Genomic DNA, 22,276 nt, shown 5'->3' on the forward strand with positions numbered 1-22,276 from the left:
CTGCTGTTGTTATTCTTATCTTTAGGTAAGGAAACAGAGACAGAGAGAATGCAAATTGCCCAGGTTACTCTAGTGAGGTGAGAAGTCTGGGTACAAAGCAGCATTTCGTACTATCCGTACTATCACCGCAATTTTGCAGACAAGAAACCATAGTGAGACGCTAAACTAAAATCCCGCGTCTGGTAGTGAACGGTGACAGCAAAAGTTAATACGAACTAGATTTGTTCCTCTCACCCCCAAGAAAAGAAAGTGTACAGAACGCCTTAGTAGACTCCTTATCCCCTAAACACGAGAGGTATTCACTAGCTCTCAACGCCGTTCCCTAAAATGGTCAGTTTGCCTGTACTGAGCGGATTGGCAGTCAGGCTTCAACGGGGAGGAGCCTGGCTCTGCAACTCAGTAATTAAATTCCAAGAAGCGCGGGAGCTCCCAGGCCAATCGGCTGGATCTTCCCGGCCGTCCTCAGAAATCTGGACAGCGGCGTCATCAGTTCCGGGCCGTGACGTTAGCTCACGCGCTGAGCCCGCCCCCTGGGATCGCTCTGCGCTTGTGCACCTCCAATAATCCGGGAGTTGAGCCTCAGCCCCGCCCATTGTCCCGGAAGTGAATACGGAAGCGATTCACACCCCCTCAGCCGGCTGGGGCGCAGCCATTTTAATTCATATCTGAGTGGGCGGTGGCGATTTTTGCGGCGGCTCTGGCTCCGAGGGACAAGGGGTAGCGTTACTGGTTTTGGTGGGGTTGGTTTTAGTTTAAAATTTTCCTTTCTAGCTTCCCATTGCCGGCCCGTGTGTACGTTGTAATCCTCTGAGGCCATGTCAGGAGACGCAGCCGCGGAGCAGGTGAGGAACGGGAGCGGTGGGGCCTCGTGGCGACTTCTCTCTCTGGCCTGTGGGTGCGAACACTCCAGCCCTGTTCGCGTGAGGAAGGGCCCTGGGGATCTAGTGAATCCCGGGGTCGGAAGCACGGCTCCTGAGACCTCCCAGATTTTGACTTTTCTGTGGCGTTCACACGAAGTATTTGACTTAGACAATAGCTGAGACGTTGCTTCGCCCTGTTCGTTGCACTTTCTTCGGTCGGGACGGTTTATTTCATACCATTTTAGTGTTCCGGTAGTACCGGATTATTTTAACGTGTATCTGCGTTGGCAATATTTCTCTCCTCTGCTCCCCTGTCTGCTGTCCCCAGAAATAAAAACTAAACCAATCTGGAAAATTCGGCCCCCGAGAGAGCGAAGGTTAAAAGTAGCAGTCCAGAAGTAGAGCATGGCTCTTCCGATCTTTGGTGGAATTTTGCTTTCTTTCTCTCTCGTCAAGGAAAACTTTGTTTTTGCTTTTACGAGCACGCAAACATTGCAGAATTTGGTAAATTGAAAACTGGAAATGTGCTTTAGTCACTGTAGGTACCATCTGTTTGGATGGTAGATATGAATGATATCTAAGTATTTTACAAATTAGATTTTTAGATATGAGATCTCACCCCTTTACTGCTTGTTTGTTTATTTTGGATAGGGTTTTACTGAGTAGCCCTGACTAGGCAGGACCTTCTGACAGGCTTGCTTCCTTGGCCTCTAGTGCTAGGGTTATCTGGGAATACTGGCGTGCATCTTCATGTTGGGTTCTTTTGCTCTTTTATATCCTAAATTTTGTAGGCTAGTGTTTGCTTTTTATTGTAAAAAACAAAAATGACTATGAAAGATGTGTGTTTTGATCTTGATCCTAGTATATTTAGTTCTAAAAGAAAGGTGGTCCTACAAAGTTCTAAATTTCCTATTGCTATAGCAACGGAATACACTTGTATTTTTTTTTTCTTTTCTTTTTTCCCTAAATCCCCACCTTATAAAGTAAAAATTATTGGAGGTTGACGGATGAGGTAAAATAGGACTGTATGTTAATGAAGTGTAGGTAAATTAGAACTTAATTACTTTGGGAAGTCTTGGCAGTGCTTTTGTATTTTATCTAAGTTAGGGTGCCCACGAATGCAATGTCTTTGAATTATTTTACTTACTAAAACTGTTTCTTTTACTCTGCTCTTCCAGGGCTGGCATTTTTATTTTCTGAAAGGAAGGAGTGGTGTTGAGGTTTCTTTGGATGTGTCTGGAATTCATTGTTTTACATAAATTTGTAAAGACAAAAATATTGCCGTGGTTTTGTTTTAGAACTGTTTGGGTTTTAGTTTTTGTTTTGGTCATCCTATTCCACCCCAGGTAGAAATTGAACCTCGGGGCCTTGTGCATGCTGGGAAGCACTCAACCGCTGAGTTCAAAGCCTTAATCACAACACAGTGTGCCATATTTCTATGAAAACAACTGTGATGAGACCTTATAAACCTTCATTCTCCAAACCCCTTTTATTTTGACAGTTGTCACTATGTAGTCCTGGCTGGCATGGAACTTGCTATGCTACATAGACCAGGCTGTCTTCGAATTAATGGAGGTCACCCACCTCTGCCTTGCTGAGTGCTAGAAAGAGGATGGTACACCACCACATCTAGTAAAGATGGTACACCACCACATCTAGTAAAGATGGTACACCACCACATCTAGTAAAGATGGTACACCACCACATCTAGGAGGAAAGATGGTACACCACCACAATAGCCTTTGTAAGATTTAGTTACTCTGTGACTCAGGCAGGCCTTGGATGCAATCTTTCAGCCTCAGCACCTGTAACAGGTATTCCGCCTTTGAATTTTATTACACAGTTTACAACAAAAAAAGTTGAAGGAAAAACTCATGAACACCCATTATAATTTTCACCAAATCCAACAGTGGTTACAGGGTTTGTCGTATATATGTGGTATTGCATGTATGTGTTCATATACATATTTCTTGTGTATGGCAGTGCTGTGGCTTTAAAGGTAGGATCTTGCTTATATTAGGCAAGCTCTACTATTGACTATTGATATATTTTTTTCTCCATACGCATTTCTTTGAAAGTTGACATATCAAACTTCAGTCCAAACTATTTCAACATTCTCTTATGTAATGACATTAATTGTGTAACATTTCTGGCTGTCCTGGAACTCCATTGATAGATCAGGCTGACCTCCAACTCACAGAGATCTGCCTGCTTCTGCTTCCAGAGTGCTGAGATTAAAGGCTTGAGGAACCCCTACTGGCTTCTGTGGTTTTTTTTTATGATAGGGTCTTGTACAAGTTTGAGGGCAGACTGGCTCAGTTTGTGGCTGATAATGACCTTGAACTTCTACTTCCCAAGAACTGGGATCATAGGTTCTTTCCAGTGCACTTGGCTTGATAATGATGTGTTTCTAACATATCCATACTCAGAATTGTCAGTTGCATCAAGAATGTGATTTATAGGGCTGTGGATGTGATCAGTTGGTAAAGGTGCTTGTGTAGCATGCACAAGACTCTGGAATCCAACCTGGAGTAGACCCTAAGCACTACTTAAGTCAGGCTTTGTGGCAAAAGACCTGTAATACCAGCACTCTGGAGTTAGAGGCCAGAGGATCACAATTTTGGAGTCATTGTTGGCTGTATACTAAGTTTAAAGGCAATCTGAGCTGTAAAAGACTTTGTCACAAAAAGAAGACAAAACAAAAACCAACCAAACATCAAAATAAAATCTAGGTAAAACACTGAATTTTGTATTTCTATATTTGCTTATCTAATAAAGTCTTTCTATTTGTCTATACCTTCTCCTCACCTATGTTGTCTATTTGAAAAGACAGCTATTTTATCATTTTGAGATTTTGTTTGGGGAATTTTTGATAGTACTATTTAATAGATCTTTTGCTCTATTTCTCAGAGAATTTATAGTTAGGTCTATTCTCAATCTTGATAGTTTTGAGGTTAAATATCTTGGATAGAATATAATACAAGTCATTTAAAAACTATGTAAATGGGTGTATGTGAGAGTGTGATTGTGTATGTGAGGGCTCAAGTGTGTTTGGTCTTGTGGAGGTCAGAGGATAACCTTTGAAAATAGGTTTTCTCCTTCTGCTCTGTAGGTCCTGGAGATTGATCTAAGGCTTGGTGACAAGCACCTTTACCTTGGGTCATTTTGCTGGCCCAAAAGTTCAGCTATGTGTGGTAGCATATTTCTGTATTCCCAGGACTCAGGTTGGACCATGGAGGCCAGTGCAGTCTGATCCCCTTTGAGCTGGATACAGATAGTTGTAAGCCAATGTAGATGTTGGGAACCAAACTTGGCCCTCTGGAAGGGGCAGTATTCACTCTTTAATGATGAATGATGAGCCCTTTCTCCAACCCCCATTTTAAAAATGGAATTCTATCTACAAATCAAAACAAGGTAGCACTTCTTGCTGATTATTCCACTACCAGTGATAGATAATGTTTATTTATTTGTTTGGTGTGATGATTGCCAGATGTCTTTACTCTGGACTGTTTTCCCCTATTAGTAATCTGTGTTGTGTTGATGCTGTCCTCATAACCATCAGTTGACAAGTTTGGAGTAGTTGGTTATTAATTGTAGGTAACAAATAGTTGGTTTATTTATTTTTTGAAATAAGAGTGTCACTATATAGCCTTGTCTGTCCAGGAAACCTTTATGTAAACCAGGCTGTCTGAATCTTGCTACCATCCTCCTGCCTCTGCCTCCTGGGTGCTAGGTTTACAGGGGGATGTGCTACCTGGCTTTTTTTTTTTTTTTTTTTTTTAATGTGTTTGAGTGTTTTGCATGTTTGTATATGTACCATGTGTACTCAAGGACCTTAGAAGGGGCTTTTCATCCCCTAGAAATGGAGTTACAATTGTGAGCTACCATCTGGGTGTTGGAACTGAACCTGCAAGAGTTGGTCCTTTACAAGAGTTCTTCACCAATGAAGTCAAATATTCCAGCCTCCCAGTCCCATGCAGATTTTACATGGAAAAAGAAAGAGTGTAAAGTGTAGTGTATTTATCATAGAGCTGCTCTTTTCCCTTTCTTCCTTCTGCACTCATTGCACTGAAGTAAATCTCAGTTGCTGTGGTATTATTAAATGATACTTTAAAAATGTAATGGATTTTAAAATGTGAATTGGCTGTACAGTTCTTGGTGTTTAAAATGGCCAGTGGAAATCTGGAGAAAATGATTACTTAATATGACCTTCCATAACTGGAAGGATGACTCGCTGGGTAAGAGGGCTTTATAAATTAGAGGACTGGAGTTCAGTTCTTAGTGCTCACATAAGGAGACTCACGAGTACCTGTAACTCCAGCCCCTAGGGATCCAGTGTTCTCTTGGTCTCCTTGGACACCTGCACACACCTCATGCACATAAATGAAAACATTTTTTTAATGACCCTTAATTATGGGTGAGAAAACATAAATAGAACTGAAGGCTGTTAAGAGACAAGCATGGTGGCACACATCAGTGATCCCAGCATTTAAGAGACTAAAGAAGGATGGGATGGAGGCTAGTTTGAACTATACAACAAGTCTTAGAAAAAAGAAAGAAAGAATAAGAAAAGCATCACTTTGTGACTATCCTGGTTTTTTGAGATTTGGTGGGATTTTTGTTTTTGTTTTTGTTTTGTTTGTGCTATACAGACCAAGCTGATTTTGAACTTGTGGTGGGACTCCTGCCTCTGCCAGTCTTTTTCAACCAGAGGAGTCATGAGTCAGTGTTTTTCTGCTAGTGAAAAACAGCTTGCAGAGGCTAGAGAAAACAGGAAAAATATATGTAATGTGGTACACTTCTTAATGAGGAGAAAGTTGAAAAATCTTTACAGTATTATCTGAAACCTTGTTTATTTTATTGGTATTAAGAATCTGTTTAAAAGCAACAGTACTACCAAGTAATGTAAAAGTCAGGTGGATGTGAGGGAAGAAGATTGGGAAGACAGCAGGATAAGGAGATATGTTAGGCAGTGTATTTCTTGGACCCAGTTATTTTTATATGTTTAATAAAATTTCTCCACTGTAACCTTTTATGTGTTCCTCCTGTTTAAAATGATATTTGGTATAAGACAATTTTGAGTAGGTAAATTGGTTTGATTTTAATATTTCTTAGGAAAACCAGACTACTACTTTTTTTTTTTTTTTTTTTTGGTTCTTTTTTTTTTTTTTCGGTGCTGGGGACCGAACCCCGGGCCTTGCGCTTCCTTGGCAAGCGCCCTCCCCCTGGTCAAAACCCCCCCCCCACCCTTCGACTTTATGGGCAGTAATTGTTCCTAAGGGTACTAGATCTGTCCTTTGTTCTGTTTTGGTTCTTTTGTTTTTTGTTCGTTTGTTTGTTTTCCCTCTTTATAACTACCAAAAAAAGGAAATTAGTAGAGATTGTGTTTGCTGTTTCTGGATATAAAGGAATATATATTATATATATATCCCAGGTAGAATGGCAAAAGTCAGTATTGAGGTGTTTTTATGAATTCATTATTATTGCTAAGAAACCAATTCATTGTTTTAAGCTTTTCAACTATATCCCATATCTGTATTTCTCCTTAAAACAGAACCCATTTGTAAATTTGGGTCATTTTGTTTGGGCAATTGGCAGTTGTATGGGAAAAACTCATTAAAGGAGATCAGTGAGATTTTATTTATTTAGTTACAGGGTGTCTTTATAGTCGAGGCTGGCCTGGAACTCTTTCCCATTGAGTACTGGGATTTCAAGTATATACTACCTTACTCAGCTATTTAAGCTAGTTTTAATTTGATTGATAATTCTGTAAATATTGAATAAAATTAGAATGACAAAATTATGTTCTTACTCTGTTTTTTTTTTTTTTTTTTTTTTTTCTTTTCTATTTTTTCGAGCTGGGGAAACCCAGGGCCTTGCCCCTTGCTAGGCAAGCGCCCACTTTGAGCTAAATCCCCAACCCCTTTACTCTATTTTCTAATGTTTCACTTAGTCTAGTGAACTAATAACTTGGCTACATTTGTTTGAAAGAGTCAAATTCCAAAAGGTTAAGTTTTTGCTTTTTTGTTTGTTTGTTTTTCCTTCTTTTGTTGTTAACTGGTCTTTGACAGCTCTGGCTGGCCTTGAACTCCATCTTTCAATGGATTGCTGGGGATTATAGGCATGTTCTCAGCTCAAAAGATTTATTTTCCCATGGGTAACCTTCCGTTTTAGTCTCCCAGATGCTAGATTACAGGTTTGTGCTAGCACCTAGCTAGACTTTTTCTTCTGTGTTTTGTTAGTATTGAGGATTGAACCTTGGGCATCATGCTTGCTAGACAAAATGCTTTACTACTGAACTATATCCCTAGCCCAAGAGTTTTCTTAACGGTGATTTTCTTGCATTGCTCCATAGAACTACACATCCCCAGCCCTTTGTATTAATTTGTATTTGCTTCCTAGGGGATGAAATGAATATGATTAATATTTCAACCAATACCTTACTAACTTTTTAAAGTTTTTAATTTGAATAGGGTTTTTGTTTTTGGAAAAATTGGATTATTGCTATGCAGTACCAGATACAGACTGCTTTTCTTGAACACAGTTCATTTATATTGGCAAAGGAGCACAGATCCAAGTTAGCATCTAATTCTGAATGTGACACCTGTCCTGTAATATACTTTATTCATTGAACATGCTCAATTAAGTTTGTGTTTATTATAAGAAAGTTATAGAATGCTGCTGTGGCCCATTTTTTATCATTTATTTATTTTAGTTTTACAAGGCAAGTTTTCTTTGTGTAGCTTTGGCTGTCCTGGAACTAGTTCTGTAGACCAGACTACCCTCCAACTCAAAAAAACCCATCTGTTTTTACCTTCCAAGTGCTGGGATTAAAAGCATGTGCCACCACTGCCTGGCTATTTATTTTTCTTTTGAGGTTGAGTCTCACTGTATATTCCTGATTAGCCTGAAACTCACTATGTAGACTATGTTTTTGGAAGAAGGTTGCAGAGAGAAATTACTTCAGATATGTACTGTCTGCAGTTTTCTTAATATTTTAGCAAAAATTCAGTTAGAATCATTTGGGTTTGGTACCACCTTTATTTTTTAGATTCATGATATTTGGAAAAGTATTAAGAACCAATAGAGTAGATAATAGTCATGTAGGTAATAATTATGTTCTAGTATTCCTGAGGTGATTTTATCATGTTGAACATTGTATAGTGAATATGCTTACACAAACTATATGTTACATCCTGGGGTTTTGAGGTAGGGATATATGAGTACATATATACATATATAATAACCTGTTAGCTCACTGGTGTAAATTAATAGCTAATGACAGAATGCTATTAGCCTGTTGGTCTAAAGGACACAATTGAACAAAACAGTATAAAATTAAAATAACGTGTGCAAGAGCAAATGATGCAGTGAGGAGCATTGCTGTTATGGGTATGATAGAGTACTTGCCTGGAATACATAAAGCATTAAGTTTGGAATCCTGGTGGGGGATCCAAAAATCGATGGGGGAAGAGGGGAAGTAAAGAGAGAAAGGAAGCTGCTTCCTGGCCAATGAGGCTTACTGGATGGTGTTTTCTATTGTGTTAGGGGTAGCACTCAGGGTCTCAGGCACTAGTCATATGCATTCTGTCTTGGTGAGACTGGGTCTTACTCTGTAACCTGGGTTGCTATAGGATTCACTATGTAGCTCAGACTAGCCACAATCTCAGAGCAGTTTTGCCTCACTCAGTCTCCTAAGTACTGTTATAGGCATGAACCACCATGCCTGAATAATATTGTTGTATAGTAAACTTTTTTGACAGAGTCTGGCTATGTAGCTGAGGTTTCCCAGAAACTCCTGATTTTCTTGTCTCAGCTTTCTGAATGAGACAGGGTCTAACGTTGTAACCCCAGCAGACTGGAACTTACAGAGATGCATCTGTTTCTGCCTTTCTAGTGCTGACACAAAAGGTATGCAATAGCATACCAGGTTCACATCTTGCTATTTTGTTTGTTTGAGATAGTCTCACTTTGTAGCTCTGGCTGGTGGCCAGGAATTCACTACCTAGACCAAGACATTGTATCCTCCTGCTTTTGCCTCCTGAGCATGCACCATGCTTGGCTACCCCTTACTTTTTAAGGTCTTCTGTTTGTCTTTTTCTTTTTTAAGATTATTTATTTATTATATATAAGTACATTGTAGCTGTCTTCAGACACCCCAGAAGAGGGCATCGGATCTCATTATAGATGGTTGTGAGCCACTATATGGTTGCTGGGATTTGAACTTAGGACCTCTGGAAGAGTAGTCAGTGCTCTTTACCTCTGAGCCATCTTTCCAGCCCCTTTTTGTTTTTTTGTTGTTATTTGATTGGCTGATTTTTGGTTTTTCAAGACTGTGTTTCTTGGTAGTTCTGGCTGTCCTTGAAATTGCCCTGTAAGCCAGGCCAGTCTGGAACTCACAGATTGGCCTGCCTCTGCCTCCTTAGTACAGGATTAAAGATGTGTACCACCACCATGCTTTCTGAGTTTTTTTTTACACTAAAAACAAATGGGTATGTGTTATTCTGTGCTTACATATATTTTGATTAAAAATATATGTAAGTATTTAAGACAGCAATGCAGTTATTATATTGTACTGTGTTATTATATGTGCTAGACCTGTTTACACTAGCCAGCATCACTTTCAACACCAGCATTGAAACTAATGGTCAAGATGTCACTAATCTCAAATGCGAAGACTTTCAACATCATTATAAAGTCCTATTTGCTATGTGGCATTGATTAAAATATTAATCATATACGGTTTCTCATTCTCATAGTTGAGTTTGGGAGTCATTTATGTCAATTATTTAGGTGCTTTATGAAAATACAGATGTCTGTGTGACAGTTTTCAGATTGCTGTCTCTGATTCTGTTGATAGACTGAAAATTTTCACTTAAAACATCTATTAAAAAAGAAAACATGTACCTGAAGTAAATGGAAGCTTAAAAACCTCAGAATTTTAGGGAGGAGGATTATTACCTTAAATGTATTCACTAGCTCACACTCTATGTCCTACAGAGTATAGAACCAGCTGGCCTTGAATTCAGGCTTCTGAAGTGCTGGGATTACAAGCTGAACCGCCATGCCCAGCTATTAATTGCTTTTAAGTATATACTTGATAAAGATGAGTAGTAAAACTGCAAAGCATAGGAATAGTATTTTACTGATTTTCCTTCTTAACTCTCCCTAAACTATAGCTAATACATTAAATAGTGGGGAATACTTATTTCAGAATGAGAATTGAGGCTCATTTCTGCTTGTTCAGTTAGCCATGGAAAAGAGTTTATTATAACATAGGTTTAAGTCCCCATCCCTTTTAAAAAATGATATCCTTTCCCTCTTTATATATATATATATTTTGAGAAGGGTCTCTATGTGGCCCTCCCTGTCTATCCTATCCTGGAACTCAAGTTCTGCTTCTGCTTCCCAAGTACTGGGATTAAATAACGGCTCGTGCCACCATGCCTGGATCATTCATATTTTTTAAAGCTTTATTTATAAATTATTTTTAATTATGTATATGTGTGTTGTATTTATGTATATGAATACAAGTGCTTTCAGATGTTAGAGCCATCAGATCCCTCTAAAGCTGGAGTTTCAGGTGGTTGTGAGCTGCCTGACATGGGTTCTGGGAATTGAACTTGGGACTCATGGAAGAATAGTAAGTGCTCTTAACCACTAAACCATCTCTACAGCTCCTTCCTCTCTCTCCATATTTTTTATATGTATCACTTAGATGAGACCAACATTTTTTTTTTAATTGTGTGTACGCATTTAGCCCAGGCTGGCCTTTTGAGTTTGCTGCAATCTACCTGTCTCAGTCTCCCAAGTGTTAGGATACAGGTGTGAGCCTAAACCAATTTCTATCTCAATTTCACTTTGACCCCTTGTGTAACAGCCCCTCCTGTTCACCCTGAATAATTACTTGGAAAGAACTCTATCCTCCTGTCTCTTTTACCTCCCTAGTACAAACAGAAAAATTGCATATTTTCATTTATTTTTGTTTTTCTGGTGCTGGGAATTAAACCCAGATCATCATTCATGGGTAGGCAAATGCTTTAGCACTGAGCAATCCTCAGCCTTTGTTATTCTTTTAAAAAATATTATTTATTGGATTTGGAGAGGTGGCTCAGCAGTTAAGAACACTTACTGCTGGGGCTGGAGAGATGGCTCAGTGGTTTAAGAGCACTGACTGCTCTTCCAGAGGTCCTGAGTTCAAATCCTAGCAACCACATGGTAGCTCACAACCATCTGTAACAGGATCTGATGCCCTCTTCTGGTGTGTCTGAAGACAGCGGCAGTGTACTCGCATATATAAAAATAAGTAAAAATAAATCTTTAAAAAAAAAAAGAACACTTACTGCTTTTGCAGAGTTCAGTACGCTCAGCACCCATATGTCCTATAACAGCTACCTATAACTTCAGTTCCAGAGGAACTGATGCCCTCATCTTACCTCTGTGGGTGCTGTATGCAGATAGTACACAGACGTACATACACATCTATATACATAAATAAAAATAGATAAATGTAAGACATGTTTTTCTAAAAATTACTTGTCTTACTTGAGAACTGAGGCTCAGATATGGACTTTAAGCCTGCTAGACAAATGTTCTGTTAACTATGAAATCACAATACCAATCTCCTTTCCTTATTTCAAAAGAAATGTTTATTTTGTTTTATGTGTATGAGTGTTTTGTCTGCATGTTGATGCCATGTCTCTGTCTGGTGCCCTTGGAGGTCAAAGGCAGGTATGGAATCCTCTGGAACTGGAGTTAAGAGATGTTTAGGAGTCATCATCTGAGTGCTGGAAACTGAGCCATCTCTCCAACCCCTCAGTTAGATGCTTAAAAGATCACCCAAATAAACAACTGTTGGTTGGGGAATAACTTCTTGCCTGACATGCACAATACCTGAGTTTGATTGCTCTGTGTACAGAACAATCACAGCCATCTTTTTCTTTTTCTGGTAACTGAATTGATCTGTAGACCAGGTTTCTGAGTTCAGCACTTTGAATATTCTAAATTCATTTTTAATTTCTAATATAAGCATTGAAAAAGCCCATATCTGTAAGAAATCTCTTTGGATATCTTGGCTAGGCAGAGTGGGTACTCCTTGGGATGCAGAAGTAGATGGGTCTTGAGCTGAAGGCCAGCCTGGGCTATACAGTAAAGTCCTGTCTCAAAACTAAGAAAAAAATGGCAATGTATCTTTTAAAAGGGTAGATTGTATGGTATGTAATTCATGTCACAAAGTTATTACTAAAAATAGTTATAATGAAACCCAATAATATCTAATATAGTGCATAATATACTTACTATAACTTCCATTCTTATAGTCAATTGTGATATAAGTTGTTATTCACAAAGAAAATTAAGTGATGGATAGAGCCTTGGGAATGAGTTTAGCTTTTGTTGTATTTAGTTTAGTGCTCTTGCCCTTGTTTCACATATAACCTGCTTCTGCATCAAAAGTGCTAGGATTAAAGCATTTTTGTTGAGCTGTGTAGTTGCAACTTTAGTCTCTATTGTGGATGGGTACTAGGAACTTTCCCTGAATTTTCTCTCTGTGTTCCATTTCTTTCCTTTAGCAACAGAGCCAGGAAATAACTCAATTCCTTATGGAGACTCAAGTCTATCTTTTTTAATATTTATTAGCATACATTAATTAGTCATTGATTTTCATTGTATTTTCATAAATTTAGATAATGTATTTTGATCATATTTACCCCTTTTATCCTTCTCTGTCCCTCTCCTCCCCTCTGATTCTCTTCCTTAGCATGTAACCCTCCTGTCCTTTATGTCTTCCCCTCTCTCCCTTTAGGGGGCCTGGTGAGTTTCATTAGGGTTGCTTAGGAGCATGGCATCTTACCAGTAGTCATACCACTAAGGAGAATGTCTCTTTCTGTCTCAGCAACTACTAACTGCTGGTAGATGCCCAGGAGGGGCCTAGGGAGCCCATGCTCACTTTACCAGCTTAATGAAGGTAATTACAGCTGCTCTGTGTTCTAGGGTGCAATGACTGTGTCCTGCCAGGAAAGTAACTTTCTGTACCACATCCCCTTCTCTGGTTTTCTAATCATTTCCATTCCCTTTTCTGAACTGAGCCTTGGGGAAAGTGATGGAGATGTCCAGTTTAAAACTGAGCATTCAGCAGTCCCTTGTTCTCATTTTGACCAGTCATGAGTCTGTGGTAATTAACTACTGCTCATTGCAGACAGAAGCTTCTCTTACCAAACCTGGCAGCAGCACTAATGTATGGACATAAACATAATTATTTAGAGGGCAGTTTGACAAGTACATTATACCCATTTAGCAAAAACAATTGTAGCTTCTTCACAAAGGCCTGTGACCTTCCCTGTCATGGTCTATGCTACCATGTCTCTTTTTTTGTATATCTAAGAAAGAGGAGTTTTCCTTTGTTCTGTAGTGTGACACGTAAGTTTGCCTGTGCTTATGTTGCAAGTAGTAAGTAGTGAGTAGCTAGCTATTCCTTTGAGGTGGGTGCTGGGATCTGAACTCCAGTCCTCATGAATGCAAAGCAGAACTAACTTTGAACCATTTCCTTAACCCTCCTTTTAATCGTGCTTTATTATATTATTATTATTATTATTATTATTATCATCATCATCATGTGTATGTGTAGTGCTCATGAATGTATATGTGAGTACATAAAGGTCAGAGCACAGCTTTTGTGGGTTCCAGGTTTTGTTTGTTTGTTTTGTTTTTGTGTGGTTGTATAGTTATGGGTGTTTTGCCTGGGTGTATGTATCTCTCTGCACCATAGGCATGCCTGGTGCCTGTGGAAACCAGAAGGTGGCAGGCATTGGATCTCCTGAAACTAGACTTAAAAATTGTTGTGAGGCTCAATACAGATGCTGGGAATTGAACTTTTGTAAGAGTTGCAAGAGCTCCTAACTACTCACTGAACCAACTGAACCAACTTTTAGGCTGTTTTTAACCCATGATTTGGGGCCATTTAGGAACTCCCCCACCACCACCCGCTCCATTCTTTGTTTTTGTTTTTGCTTTCCACTAACCTCTATTCCTCAAGATAGGGTCTTTTTTTTTTTTTTTTTTTCAGATTTATTTATTTCATGTATAAGTACACTGTAGCTGTCTTCAGACACACCAGAAGAGGGCATTGGATCCCATTACAGATGGTTGTGAGCCACCATGTGGTTGCTGGGAATTGAACTCAGGACCTCTGGAAGAGCAATCGGTGCTCTTAACCACTGAGCCATCTCTCCAGCCCTCAAGATAGGGTCTTAAGATAGGGTCTTAATTCTGGATGTCTGGGGTTTATAGATCTACCTACCTCTGCCTTCCAAGTCCTGGGGATTAGAGGTGTGTGTCACCACACCTGGCTGTAATTACTGTTTTAAAGTTAACTTCAAATAACACTTCTTGGTTGTGTAATTGCTTTGTGTATATTTATGTGTTTTGTGGGGTGGTATGGACCCAGTGAGACCAGAAGAGACTGTCAGATCCCCTGGAGCTGGAATTACAGGCATTCGGAAGGCATGTGATATAGATGCTGGGATTGGAATGTGGGTCCTCACACAACAGCAGTTGCTCTTAACTGCTCAGCCATCTCAGCTTGCTTGGTTTTGTTTCTTGAGACAAGTTGTTACTTTGTAGCACAGGCTGTCCTTGAACTCATTGTCATGACAGTTTTTTTGCCTCCTAGGTTCTGACATTGCAGGTATAAGCCACCATGTTCCTCTAAAAAAGTTTTTTTTTGTTTGTTTGTTTTTTTAGTAGTAAACCTTTTGAAATTCTCGAAGAATTCTCTACTTTGTGAAGTACAGGGACTTCTTCAGTTGCATCTAGAATATACTTGGCATTGAACAAGTGTTTCTCAGTTGGATAGTGAAAAATTTAGAGTTCTAAGGACATGAGGTCCTAATAAGTATATACATTATGTATATGTGCCCCCTGCCAGTCTAAAGTCTTATTTTGGTCATTTTTATGGAGGTTGTAATGTATTGTTACTTATACTTAACTGTTTTCAGTGACTCCAAATTTCATAATTTGACTGATTCTTTCAGACAGGGCTATATAAATTATCAGTCTTGTGTAGCAGGCCAGTAGCTGACTATTTTCTTGTACATTGTGTAGTAGTATAAGTTGCTAGAAATCAGTATGAGATAATCATTAAATTTTGGTCAGTTTGGTCTACTTCAGAATATCAGTGTTAGTTATCTAACATTTCATTTCTATCCCATTGGATAAATTTCATTTCTTTTGTGTGTTTAAAATGCCTTTCGCCCTTCGTCCATCAGCGGTTCCAGGTGAACACAGGCTTTCTTTACTCTAGACAGTCACTGTGCTACTGAACTGTTTACCTGGCTGCATTCTCTTTATTTGTTTTCTTTTTGAGTCAGTAGGCTTTCCCAAGACCCACCCTCCCAAAAACTCCAATTTAGAGACAGTCTAACAGTGTATCCTTGACGGGCTTGGAATTCACTGTTAAGATCAGGCTGGTCTCAAAAGCCTACAAAGATCCTCTTGCCTTTGCCTTCTAAGTTCTGAGGTTATGTACCACATGCCTGCCTGTGTGTTGCTTTTCTTAAACTAAATTTAAACTTCATGAAGTTAACTTAAAGCTTATGAAAAACTCAAGATGCATCTCAGAATATTGTATAGTTCTCTGTGTGTGTGTACTAAAGATGGACCCCAAGGTTTTGCAAATGCTAAATGCATTTTTATCATGAGCAATATTTTTAACCCTTGTTTTTATTTTTGGATTTTTTTTTTAAAAAAACGATTAACTGTTTTATCTTTATTTTGGTGAACAAGAAAGTGGAAATTGTATCCACTTTAGTGGCTTTACCTTGGTAGAATTGATTTCAGTTATTTTGTACGTTTGCTGGAAATCACCATTTTGATATAAAATGCTATCTTTGTTATCAGTGTTTTTCCATATATTTCCACATTTTTTAGCCATATTGGTTCAGTGATTAATTTGTTACCATTACCAAATTTTAGATGTCTTAATATGTGAGTGGAGCTACTTTTCTTCCTTAAGTTTCTTACACTAGTCATAAAGTTCATATATTAGTAAAGGATAATTTTGATTTAGTTGCAGAAGTCTTAGAATATGTCCAAGCCTGTGTGGTGACTCATACTGGTAATCCTAGTGCTTTGGAGGTTGAAACAGGTTTACCAGCTTTCAATGCCAACCTGATTACAGAGTGAGATCCTGACTCCAAAAAGCAATTTTATAAATAAAAAAATCTCTATTTATAAATAAAAAATATCTCTAAGTAAATTCCTACCGTTCAGTAGTCAAGGCTAATCTATTTCTTAAAAAAAGAGTTTCTCACAGGCAATTTTATTCTAAAAGGATGACTTTTTTTTTTTAAAGATTTATTTATTTTATTTTATGTTAGTACACTGTAGTTCTCTTCAGACACTCCAGAAGAGAGCATCCCATTACAGATGGTTTTGAGCCACCATGTGGTTGCTGGGAATTGAACTCAGGACCTCTGGAAGAGCAGTCAGTGCTCTTAACCGCTGAGCCATCTCTCCAGCCCCCTAAAAGGATGACTTTTAAAACTTTTCCTAGACTGATGCTTGACTGAATTATTACTTAATAATTCATTTATAAAAGGGGAGCAGTAGCAGTACCAAATATGTTGTTAGTGTATGCGTTTATCCTAGCACTTTAATCCTGGCAGAGGCAGGCAGATCTTGGTGAGTTCAAGGCCAGCCAGCCTGGTCTATATACTGATTTCCAGGACATCCAGAGTTTATGTTAGTATTTGTAGATTTATGTAGGAATATTCGAAACAGTTTGTGAAATAATTTGTATTTATGCTGCTTAGTACTATGTGCTGCTTTTTTCTTTCATTTTTAGATATCTTTTCTTAATAATGTGTGTTTTTCCTGCTCGTTCGTATGTGTGTGCACCATGTATGTACCTTATGCCTGTAGAGAATAGGGCATTGGAACTGGAGTTACAAGAATTGTGAACTGTCATGTGTGTGCTGAGGTCTGAATCCAGGTCCTTTAGAACACCAGCAAATGCTCTTTACTGTTAAGGAATCACTCTAGCACCCCTCTTTTCTTTTAAGATGTGTGTACACACACATGTGCAATGCTAAGGTTTCAACTTAGGGCCTCAAATGTTTGGCAAGTTCTCTAATAATACTCAAAGCAAAAAAAAAATTTTTTTGCTATAAAACTAAAACCAGTTTATTAAACGACTGAGAAGAGTTGGGGATGCATGTGATTAAGTGGTAGAGCACTTGTCTAACTATAAGGACCTGGTTATTAAGGCACAGTGGTGTTGGGATAGGAGGGTGTGGGGGTGTTTGAAGAGTACAAGATTTTAAAGATTTGCTTGGTAGAGGCGTATGTTTATATCTACATGGATTTACATGTGTCATGTGTATTTAGCTGCTCAGAGAAGCCAGAGTGCTTTCTATCTCCGGGAACTGAAGTTATAAGTAGTTGTAAGCCATTCTTTGTGGAGTCTGGGAACTGAACTCCCTAAGAGCAAAAAACAGTCTTAACTTGTGATTGTTTCTTGTTTTGTTTTTAAGACAAGGTCTCATCATGTATTCCTAACAAGCCTAGAACTCTTTATCCTCCATCTTCTTGTGCTTCCTAAGTGCTGGGATCAAAGGCATATACCACTATGCCTGGCTTGGCTCTAATACCCACCATCTAAATGGGACCAACATGAGCATCTTGGTTTCTTTTTAAGACAGATTAAATACCTGTAATTCATGCTCTTCTACCCCGAGCCTCTTACATGCTAGAATTACAAATGTATGCGGCCATGCCTGATTTAATATATTTTAAGTTTTCTGTTCATTGCCTTCATCTTTGTATGTAGCACACTTCTTCCTTTCAAGACAAAGTGTCATATGGCACAATCTGGCCTACAGCTCATGGAATTGAGAATAGTTTTCTATTGTTTTTCCTGTCTTTTCCTCTTGAATGCTAGAATTACTAGCGTGAACTACCATACCCACTGTGTGTGGTGCTCGAGACTTGATGCATGCTAGGCAGACAAACTAAAAATAAAGCTACGTCTTAATCTCTTTTGTGTAGTTTTCTTTGTGTGTGTGTGTGTGTGTGTGTGTGAGTGTGTGTGTGTGTGTGTGTGTGTGTGTGTGTAGCTTTCATTATGCTGTGTACACAAACTACAAATTGTATCCTTGAACAGAAATGATCACTCATTCTTTCTATGCAATCCTAGCTGTCATTGAACTTTCTCTGTAGACCAGGCTGGATCTCCCGCCAGAGATCCTCTTATCTGCTTCTCCAGTGCTGAGATTAAAGGCATGCACCACCATGCCTACCTGTAACTTCTGATAAAGTATACTGTTCGCATAGTCCACATAATGCCTTCCTTTTAAAATGACATTTTTGCAGGTTTTTTTTTTTTTCTTTTTTTCGGAGCTGGGGACCGAACCCAGGGCCTTGCGCTTGCTCTACCTCTGAGCTAAATCCCCAACCCCTTAAAATGACATTTTAATACTTTGTACTGACATTGGTTCTAGGAATAGATGTGTTTTTTCTTGACTTAACTGGACATAAGATTTTTAAAACAGTAACTTCAGTTTGTTATTCTTCTTTTTCCCCCTTCAGGCAGCTGAATATGTCCCAGAGAAGGTGAAGAAAGCGGAAAAGAAATTAGAAGAAAATCCATATGACCTTGATGCTTGGAGCATTCTCATTCGAGAGGCACAGGTTTAGTGATATAGGATTACATTTCCTTCTCTATGGGTCCAATCACACTACTTGATTCTGCAGTAATAATATTTTTATACTCCTAACATTGTAAATGCTGTTTATTGATTTTCAATTTTAGAATCAACCTATAGACAAAGCACGGAAGACTTACGAACGCCTTGTTGCCCAGTTCCCCAGTTCTGGCAGATTCTGGAAACTGTACATTGAAGCAGAGGTTAATATTTTATTTATTTTTTCTTATATAGCATCTGATGGCAATTACAGCTTACACTATAGTGATAGGAAAGAAGGTAGGAGCATAGTATAATCAGGACATGGAGGATTTAAATGTCTCTGCCTTTATTTTGTAAAATAGGTATGAAGGAGTAATTAAAATGACTTTGAAATTTGGGTCTTTCACAAGCTGATGATTGTTGCATTTCTGGAGTTGCAACAACATTAAAACAGTTTCAATGGTGTTGGAGTGCTTTAGCCTTTTATTTACTTGTCATGTGTCAATTTATTGCCTCCCGTGTCATTTATTTAGAACTCATTTTTCTTTTCCTATAACAAACTAATACGAAAATACAGAAATGTTGGCTTAGTTTAATAGAGTATTGTAAATGTCTGGTGAAATGAACCATTTTGGAGAATAATTACTTCACATTTTAATTTTATGAAAAATGCATGGTTTGTCAGTTTAAGGACTTCAGTAATTTAAAGTTAATTTTGCCATATGATAAAGCTTACATTCTACAGGATTAAGCTAATATGACTCAAACTTTTTAACCATAATTCACCCCAATGATATTGATTTCTCTTTCCTTTTGTTTGTCCTAACTTGAAGTCAGGCATGTTTATGTTAATGAGTAATATCCCATTCTTGATTATGATTAAAGAAAAAATCAAAACCTTATTTTTTAAAGACTGGAATTAACAGTCAAAGCTATAATAAAGTGTTACTGTCCCAGTGTCAATTGGCACTAAGTAATCTTACAGATTATAAATTAATGGGATGGAAGGGAGGGATAGAAATAGTCAGAATGTCCACATTAAGGTGAAAATGGTGACCATTCCTTTTATTTATACTACTTTATGCAGTACTTTTAGTATTTTATAAATTCTCAACATAAGTACTCTGCAGCCTCAAGTGTAGCTGAAATTTGCTCTGTGAATCTCTTGGGCCTCTGAAAGGACTTTCTCATCAGTGATACTGAATAGACGCTGTAGCACAATATCCCCTCTGGTGTCTCCTCAGAACCGTCCAGCAGCAGCAGCATGTTACAGAGGCTCAGGTGTACTCAACTGACGCTGTGCATAGTGTGGATTGTGTTATTCTGGGGGAACAGAAATTACTAGGCAGGAACATGCGCGCGCGCGTGTGTGTGTGTGTGTGTGTGTGTGTGTGCGTGTGTGTGTGTGTGTGTGTTGCATGTTTGTGTTTGTATGTGTGAATGAGACTGTAACTTATGAGGAGTCTGTTAGTTTGATCAATAACAATATCTTTATGGTTTCATCACTTACCCTCTGGAACCATTTTGTTCCTGTGTATATTTAAGTCATCAAAGCAGATGGGCTTGAACCTCAGCAGGCCTGTCTTGAGTATGCTTGAAGACAATGCTGCTTCCTCTTACCTGATAAAACCAAAAACCCGGATCACATGAACTCATTTTACCTCCTAACCTGTCTTTACAAACACATTAGTTTGTATTTAAACTCAGAAGAATCAAGCATGATTATGATTGAAAGATAATTATTTTTGGGAAACAAAGTAGGACCTTCTGAGTTATGAAAGTCTCCAAAATTCAGATGCTAAGTTAAGCTGAAATTGGCAGTGAGGTTTTATGTCTGTAAAAAAAAAAACAAAAGTTTTTTTTCCTCCCCATTTCTTCCCTAAGTATAAGATACAAACTGTATTCTAAAAAAGAATTGCAAGAAAGAGTAGACACTATTCCAAGGGGCTGAAAGTTATTTAAATAACAGATTTGTTTCATAAAACAGTTGAAAGCTGCTAGGAATTGTCTGATTTGTTTAATGTTTGCAGCTATTTTACACTTAGACACACACACACACAAATATATATATATATAATGTGTATGTATGTATGTATGTATAAAACACAAGCACAGAAATATGTGTATGTATAAAAACTATTGAGAAAAATGATACCAAATATATGTGTGTTTGCTTTTTTTTATATTTCTGGTTTAGGAATTACAATGTTAAATTAAATGCTGGTTTCAGAAATATCTAAGCTGTCTTTCTCTTTCCTGGTTTACTCTTCTTATTTTCACATTTATCTTTTGACCCACACAAGAAGCTAAAATTTTCTTTGGTCATGTCACTCAATGTGACCTTTATTTTTGTTGAAGACATATAACCTATTTACAGTACTTACAATACTATACTATAATGTTTTTATAACATCCTGTATGCACACTCAAGAAAATAAAGTTTGTTAATACATTGTTGTAACTGGGTATTTCATGGTGGGGCAATTATGATGTTACATTTAATTCAACTAAACTAATCTGTAGCTAAGTACATTAGATTTTTTTCCTACTAGAACAAAAACATCTTTAGTAAATATGCTCCTTTAGGAAAAATGCTTCCCATTGGAAATTTCTTGTAAATTCCATTTCAATATGGAAAGAGCAGAAGAAAACTGTTTATAATATTATTTTTAAGTTTGAAATATGAATTAAAAATAAGGGTATATCAAACATTTATAAAAAAGCTTTTCTCATACCAATGACAGCATTGTATACATTTATTGATGTAAAATACATGTTTTTACATCAATGGATCCTTAATTTGTTACTTAGGTGTTTGATTTCCTGTTTTGCTGCAGTTTAAAAATGTTGGAGGTAAATTCTCCTAGTGGGTAGACATTTAGAATCAAATTGAGTATTTTTATAAAATTTGAAAATTAGGCTAACATACTGTGATATATAATATTTAGGGTCATTTTTGTCCTCAAAATGCATTGCTTTTTTTTTGCATTTTGTAACTTCTATCCCAAAGATTTTAGGAGGAAATGAAGAAATAACATAATAGTGCATTATCAGGAATAGTATCTAACTATAACTGCCTTTTATGTAAAGAAACATTTTAGTGTATTAGAGCTTTATTGAGTTGCATATAATGTATTAAGTGAATTCTAGTCTTTCAGCTTAAGAAATACAGCTTTTTCTTGTTCAATATTTTAGGGTCTTTTAACCAGAATGAGTCCCATTGCTCTTTACAGAGCTACGTTTCTTGGGGATTTAATGGGTCACTAAGTTATCATGGAATTGAGGAGCATTACATAATTTTGCTATATTCTCTTAAATTTCTCTCTGTGGTTTCTGTAGCTTTTCACATAATTAGGTGATCACTGTGACAACATGTAAGGTACAATATTTTATTATTCCAAGTAATTTGAATTGATCCGCATTTATAAGACTTTGCAAACAGAAGGATGTTCTCATTGGTAGCTGAAGGAGGACGGAGTTATGCTGCTGGTCATAGCCATGATGTACCTTGCTGTCTGTGAAAGCTGTGATTTAATAAAGCATGTAGAGAGTTGATGGCTTTTCATTTAAAATTTTAAATGTGAGTTCTTTGATCTATACTTGTTTTTTCTTTCCTTATAAATAGGTTTTAAAGTATAATTTTTACTTTACTCAAAATAACCTTACTTGGAAAATGGAAGTAAACTCAGGATGGAACATGAGTGACTTAAACTGAAATAAACTTCTCCATTCTTG

The 22,276-nt window shown here is 37.7% G+C and overlaps 1 protein-coding gene across 1 annotated transcript; it reads left to right on the forward strand.

Annotated features, from left to right (window-relative positions):
* The first annotated feature begins 622 nt into the window (after nucleotides 1-622).
* LOC116901704 (cleavage stimulation factor subunit 3-like) lies at nucleotides 623-19,006 on the forward strand. Its single transcript, XM_032903833.1, has 3 exons — nucleotides 623-842; nucleotides 18,444-18,545; nucleotides 18,667-19,006. The coding sequence occupies exons 1-3, from the start codon at nucleotides 816-818 to the stop codon at nucleotides 18,853-18,855; spliced, it is 318 nt and encodes a 105-aa protein (XP_032759724.1). The 5' UTR covers nucleotides 623-815; the 3' UTR covers nucleotides 18,856-19,006.
* The last annotated feature ends 3,270 nt before the right edge of the window (nucleotides 19,007-22,276 follow it).

The sequence above is a fragment of the Rattus rattus genome, chromosome 5 (genome assembly GCF_011064425.1).
Source record: "Rattus rattus isolate New Zealand chromosome 5, Rrattus_CSIRO_v1, whole genome shotgun sequence".
NCBI lineage: Eukaryota > Metazoa > Chordata > Mammalia > Rodentia > Muridae > Rattus > Rattus rattus.

Coding starts and splice junctions, on each gene's coding strand:
- LOC116901704 (XM_032903833.1), top strand. CDS start 816: ATGTCAGGAGACGCAGCCGCGGAGCAG. Junction 843..18,443: donor GAGACGCAGCCGCGGAGCAG/GTGAGGAACGGG, acceptor TTCCCCCTTCAG/GCAGCTGAATATGTCCCAGA. Junction 18,546..18,666: donor TTCTCATTCGAGAGGCACAG/GTTTAGTGATAT, acceptor TTTCAATTTTAG/AATCAACCTATAGACAAAGC.